Below are 6,766 nucleotides of genomic sequence, written 5' to 3'. Positions count from 1 at the left end.
GAAGAGTGAAATTCATTTTCACTTACCACATATATAACATAATACTAGGGCTGGGCGATATGGTAAAAAATATTATATCACAATATTTATCCAGAATATTATTATCACGATACATGTAATCACAGACTAAACACATCAGTAGCGACAGATTCTTATATAATATACTACTACTATTCAGATCCTCCCCCGTACTGAATACAGTGATTTATAATCATCTGCTGCTCTTCATCTAATTAAACCAGTCTAATTACACTGTTAGTAATTAAACCTGCAGCTGATCAGTGTTTATTAAGCACTAACATTATCCTACATATGATTAGAAAAGCATATAGTTATCATGATGACATAATTTATCACGATACGATAAAATATCGTCATACTGCCCTGCTCTACATTACACTGTATAAAGCCACAAAAAAATGATATAGAACCAGCCTCTACATTATTAACAATAAGGGTGCTACAGAGGGTCCTTTGAGCGATGCCAAAGAGCAACCACTTTTGGTTCCATAAAGAAGAGACTATGAGGAACCTTTCAATTTTAATGGTTCTTTACATCTATATCTCTTTAACTACAAATGGCTCATAATGGAACCAATAATGGTTCTTTATGGGCATCGCTCAAAGAACCCCTGGCAGCATCTTGATTTGTAAGACTGTACAGCTTATAGTTGATGATCACAATAATTTTAAACACATGCTTGGTTAAAATATTATGATGGCATATATATATATATATATATATATATATATATATATATATATATATATATATATATATATATATATATATATATAGACAATGCCGTCAGCATATGATAATATGGGAGGACACTGGGGGAGAACAGGGGGGCTGGTTTTTGGGTTGCTTCTGCCTTGTGTTAGAAGGCCAGACGCCCCTCTGATGAGTGTAGTTAGGACTGAGAGACACGGCAGAGTTAAAGAGAGGAGACTGGGTTGTGGTGTGTTGCAAAAACTTACCCACAGGAATATACAGCACTTCGCTTGTGAGGAGGAGGAGGGGCTTCAAGCATGTTCCCCCTCCAAACACTCATCATTTCATAAATAACTTATTTATTAAAAATAAATAAATAAATAAAAAAAATAAAAAAAACAGCTAAACCGTTGACTTGAAATGGAAACTAATGGGCAGATCCTGAAACACCTGCCCACTGGCTTTATCAAACACACAAAGAACGCTTGTCTGCGGTAACCGATCGTACGGCACAGACGAAGCAGATGGAGATTAGGCTGAGGTACGCTGGAGTATCCCTTTAAATGATTACAGCCATAACGCAACACTGGAATACACTGAAGTATCCCAGACTGTAGAAAATGCAGATATTGGCTGAAGCAGCATCTAATCATCTGAATGTGTTCATTCAACAAAAGCCCATTTTATTAACAAAGCCTCAGATATATGTTTACAGCACTCGTCCCAGGAGAGTTAGCTGATACTCTCGGTTAAGCTAGGCTACAAAACAAGGCTGTCAACTGAGCACATTTGGCACACACACACACTCACCCACACAGACGAACACACACACACACACACACACACACACACACACGCATATGCACGCACGCACGCACACACCTACTCACCCTCCCAGCAGTAGCACCCTTTGAAATTCAAGCACGATATCACAACGCAACGGCTGCTTTCGCATGATCTGCTTTGTTAAAAGAAAAAGACGCTCAGGAAATTTCACGCTCTGCTCATCCTTCCTTTTTTGGCTTCGCAAGAAGGCTGAGGATAATCCCGTGGTATTTTACGTGCTCAAATTTTGGCTGAAGTTATTGATTCCACAAACAAGAACCAACAAAAAAAAATGCAAGGTTAAGGTTTTCTGGCCTGCATTGGTCTTCGGTTGGAGCGGAGTTAGAATCTGAAGCCCCATCAACTACCATCTACTCTATCTTTACTAAAAATAAAGGAGCTACAAGCGGTTCTTCGAGCGAGGCCACAGAAGAACCACTGCTGGTTCTGTAAAGAACTACGAGGCAGGGATGCACAACTCCAGTCCTGGAGGGCTGGTCTCCAGCAAAGTTGGGGCAGTAGTGGCTCAGCACCGAGCTACTGATGACAGGGTTGTGGGTTCAAGGCCCTTCACCCTCTCTGGTCATGTCACCTTCTCTGCTACCTGGGCACTGGAGTTGGCTGCCCACCGCTCTGGGTGTGTGTGTGCGCTCACTGCCCCTCGTGCTCTAGTTTGTGTACACTACCACATTTCGCTGTACATGGTACACATTCGTTGCCTGGTAGTTAACTGAAGAGTGGAGTCAGGTGTGTGTGTGCAACTTTGCTGGAGACCAGACCTCCAGAAATGGAGCTGTACAGCCTTGTTCTGTGGGATCACTCAAAAGAACCTTTATTTTGAAGAGTGCAGCTTCTCAGCTGTAGTATCATTTTCCCTGCTTCTTTCTGTTTCTTTCTCTTTTTTTGCAGCCGATCGATGAAATGTGCCATGGCTTTGCAGGTGGCTGCTTATTTGGCCTAATTGGAGGCATTATGGCTGACATTCACTAGAGTGCTGCCACAGAGAGAATTAAACCGATCGCTGCAGTCTCTCTGGAACGACACAGACAGATCGTACCTTGTGAAATCATAGTAAACCTCCTCAATCACACAATCATCTCAGCCTAGCTCAGAAATCCCAGCTGCGCACTGATGAACCTCACCTGCCTTAGAAGATACTGAGCATAGGGTTGGGCGTTATGGCAAAAAATGTAACATCCTGATATACTATACTCTCCATTATGAACCATGTTTGTAACAGAGATGGTAGTGTGCAGAACCTTTGAACTGGCAAAGAACCTTCCCATCAAATACGGTCTGTAATAATAAAAATAAATAAATGTTAAAATAAAAATTACATTTGCCATGTTATTAAAACATTTAATAAATAAAAAGGCTGAGCACAAAAAGGCAGGTTATTCAGCAAAATAAATAATATTAATATGAAGAAGAACAAGGGGAAAAACTGGTAAAAATAAATTAATAAAATTAGGCAGTGGTAAAATAGACAGACATCCAACCAATTCCTTGTTACTATGCAATTCTCGCATTTATCATACCGGCTGTTGTTTACTGGCTCCCTATGATTGGTCTACACTGGTCATTTTTGGATACACGCTGCAGTTTAGTGCCCTTAAAGAGCCAACAAGACCCACAAATCCTCAGAAAAATGCATCATTATGTATTTAATCACAATATCGATAACTTATCATCGCATTGCCCATCCTTAACTGAACATCCACTTCAAATTCAAGAAGCTAAACACAAGACGTTTAGAATAAATCAAACTGACCAGGTCAGAAAACATGCCCACAGGGTATTAGTGCATTAAAGAGCTTGGGTTAGAAACTCATCAGCTATAGTAAACAACCTCCACTGCCCTGCAGTACAGGGAGTCTATTCAATTAAGCCAACTTTAGTTCAGCCAATTCAAGTGCCATATTCCATCAGTTCAGCAGAGAAGTGCGATTCATGAGGTGAATTCAATTACGAGTTAAGAAAAAAAAAAAGTGTTCTAAAATATAAAAATGTACTTCAGATGTATCAGTGAAAATAAATGACTTCAAAACATGCCAAAAGAAAATCCTTTAAAAAAATAAATGAATAAATGCATACATAAAATCTAAGTAAACATATAAATAATGCATACATAATAAAGAATAAATACTTACATCCTCAATAACAAATATGAAATGTTAAATAAATAAAGTATTAATTAAGAATTATATGTATTTATAGATTTATAGACAGAAAAAAACAAAACTGAACCAATTACTTTAGTGTTCACACTCCATTAGCATGAAGAAGCATTAGCAGAAAGAAATACAAAAATGAATAAATGTAAACCAAATCTTATATTAATAATAACACATTTTTTCAGCATTTCTGCTCATATCAATTCAATTATTTATTTATGTATGTATTAGTTTTATTTGTGTGCAAATATATACACAAAATATACATATATACAAAAAATATATATAATATATACAAAAAATATATATATATTGTGTATATATTTGCACACAAATAAAACTAATACATACATAAATAAAATATATATATATATATATATATATATATATATATATATATATATATATATATATATTCCTAACCCCGTCAGATTCTCCTTCTATCCCTTTTCCTCGTTTTGTCAGGTTTGTTCATTTCTAATCCCCTCACTCCCTCCCTCTTGCTCTTACTCCCAGCTCCTTCTCTCTCCCTTTGCCGGATCAGGTCAGTTGGTCCTCCTGGGCCACTGTATTCCCCTGCACCTCTTTATCCTGTATATATGATATCAGTGTAGAGCAAGGAGGCAGCCCAAGGGAGGCTAAGGAGACAAGAGCGAGATCAAACCCAAACAGGCCTGTGAAGAACACGCGCTCCGACGCTCCGCAGGGGGAGCTGAACAAACCCAAACCTGTCCAGCTGCTAACAGCTGCAGTGAGAGCTGCGGTCGGCTCCAAGCTCCTAAAGACTAAAGTCTGTTGTTTTCTACCTGGAACAAGCAGCATCTGCTGTGGCCCCTTTAGTGAATGAAGCTCATTCACTGCTCCACAAGGCTTTGTCTGAACCTGCCCTATTATGCACTACATGTCCAAATGTTTGTGGACACCCCTTCTAATGAATGCATTCTGCAACTTTAGCTTACACTCATTGCTGATAAACACAAACCTATTGGCACCAAGTCGGCTTGAAAACCCCCCCCACCCCCCCCAAGCCATCATACAGGTTCAGGCATTCAGGTTATTTAAGCTATCATGGTTCTCATGGAGCCACAGCCTTCCTTAAAGAACCACTGAACCCCTATCTTAAAGGTGTAGAGTAGATGTGGCTGTGGTGCTAGTGGTAGCTTAGCTAGAGCCAGAACAGAGGAGATTTAATATTGGTTAACTGGCTAATGCTCCACTGACTGTCTCAAATCTGAGGGAGCAAAGCTGAGTGATAGCAGGTGGAACCAGGACCTCCTGGAGCAGGAGTGGGGAACTATTCCTGCATAGTTCTGTGCATTTCCTGCTCACGCACACCTGTTTCAACTCACCTGTTCGTTGCCAGGTTGAGTAGGTGTTTGTTAGAGCAGGGGAATCAGTCCAGGACTTGGCCTTGGTTCCCCACCTCTGCTCTAGAGTGATATTTGGGGACTATTCAAACTCCAGCCCACCAGTGTCAGTGAGCATCAGGAACTTGGGATGAATCCACTGCTTTCTTAAACAGCTTACTTGCATAATTTCAGACATGTACAGAGGTCAAGAATAAGCAACAAAAACATCAATAAGAGAGTCCCAATGAGCTTCCCAGACGTTCACAGACCACTGAACGCAACCTTGTGAGAACCTGCATGATTTTCTGCTTGTTCTTCCAAAAAATGATTAATGACCTGATAAGTACTGAAGAGGAAACTGCAGCCCACTAAAGGCCTGTGTCAAATTGCTTCAGGAAATGTTCAAGTACACGAGAAGAGTAAACTGCTTTTTGCTTAGGGTCTCATTTTCTTGCGTGAGCAGATGTTAGCATAAAACATTCATTAATGACAACCACACCAACAAAACAGACCCCCCAATGAGGGCTGCACAATGTATCGTCTCAGCATCCCAATGCACGCATTCTCAATATTCACCCTGCAGGGCATGCAACGTCAGGAGCCATGTCAAATTCTGACTTCTGGCCCGGTGAGTTTAATATAGTAAACACACACACACACACACACATACACATACACATACACATACATACACACACACACATACACACACATACACACACACATACACACACACATACACACACACATACACACACACATACACACACACACACACACACATATATATATATTTATTTAATATATCACTACTACACTGAGCTCTCTGTATACAAATATCAGAAGACTGAAATGAGCGGACTGGGCTTTTTTTTTGTTTTTAACTTTATCCAAATAAACCCTGGCCAACACCCATTCACCCTGAAGATGCTGAGTCATACACCCCAAAAGAGCACACATACACCCCAAAAGAGAAGGGAAGAGGGACAAAGACAGACAGAGGGAGGGAGGGTATAGTATGTTACTGAGGGTGAACGAAGAAGACAGAAGGAGACGCGAGGAGAAGTTAGGAGAAAGAGAGAGAGAGAGAATGATCAGTAGACAAGAGAGCGAGAGAGAGAGAGAGAGAGAGAGAGAGAGAGAGAGAGAGAGAGAGAGAGAGAGAGAGAGAGAGAGCAAGAGATAGACAATGATAAGTAGACGAGAGAGCTAGAGAGAGAGAGAGAGAGAGAGACAGAGAGAGAGAGAGAGAGAGAGAGAGAGAGAGACAATGATCAGTAGGCTAGAGAGAGAGCAAGAGATAGAGAGAGAGACAATGATAAGTAGACGAGAGAGCTAGAGAGAGAGAGAGAGAGAGAGAGAGAGAGAGAATGATCAGTAGACAAGAGAGCTAGAGAGAGAGCTAGAGAGAGAGAGAGAGAGAGTGTGCGTGAGATAGAGAGAGAGAGAGAGAGAGAGAGAGAGAGAGAGAGAGAGAGAATGATCAGTAGACAAGAGAGCGAGAGAGAGAGAGAGAATGATCAGTAGACAAGAGAGCTAGAGAGAGAGCTAGAGAGAGAGCTAGAGAGAGAGCTAGAGAGAGAGCTAGAGAGAGAGTGTGCGTGAGATAGAGAGAGAGTGTGTGAGATAGAGAGACAATGATCAGTAGACGAGAGAGCTAGAGAGAGAGAGAGAGAGAGAGAGAGAGAGAGGGGGGGGGGTGT

General features: G+C 40.7%; 1 protein-coding gene across 5 annotated transcripts in view; it reads right to left on the bottom strand.

Annotated features, from left to right (window-relative positions):
- LOC140560887 (activin receptor type-1-like) overlaps nucleotides 1–6,766 on the bottom strand; it is a 59,156-nt gene that overhangs the window by 29,878 nt on the left and 22,512 nt on the right. Inside the window, exon 1 of one of the 5 annotated variants that reach the window (XM_072685528.1) lies at nucleotides 982–2,885. The exons of the other annotated variants lie outside the window; for them this stretch is intronic. Coding sequence (XP_072541629.1) covers nucleotides 982–1,058 — 77 coding nt within the window. The 5' untranslated portion in view covers nucleotides 1,059–2,885. Of the gene's footprint in view, nucleotides 1–981; nucleotides 2,886–6,766 lie in introns of those variants that run through there. 5 annotated transcript variants of the gene reach the window in all.

Source organism: Salminus brasiliensis, chromosome 8 (assembly GCF_030463535.1).
Source record: "Salminus brasiliensis chromosome 8, fSalBra1.hap2, whole genome shotgun sequence".
NCBI classification, from domain to species: Eukaryota; Metazoa; Chordata; class Actinopteri; order Characiformes; family Bryconidae; genus Salminus; species Salminus brasiliensis.
This window is presented reverse-complemented; position numbering and strand designations above follow the sequence as displayed.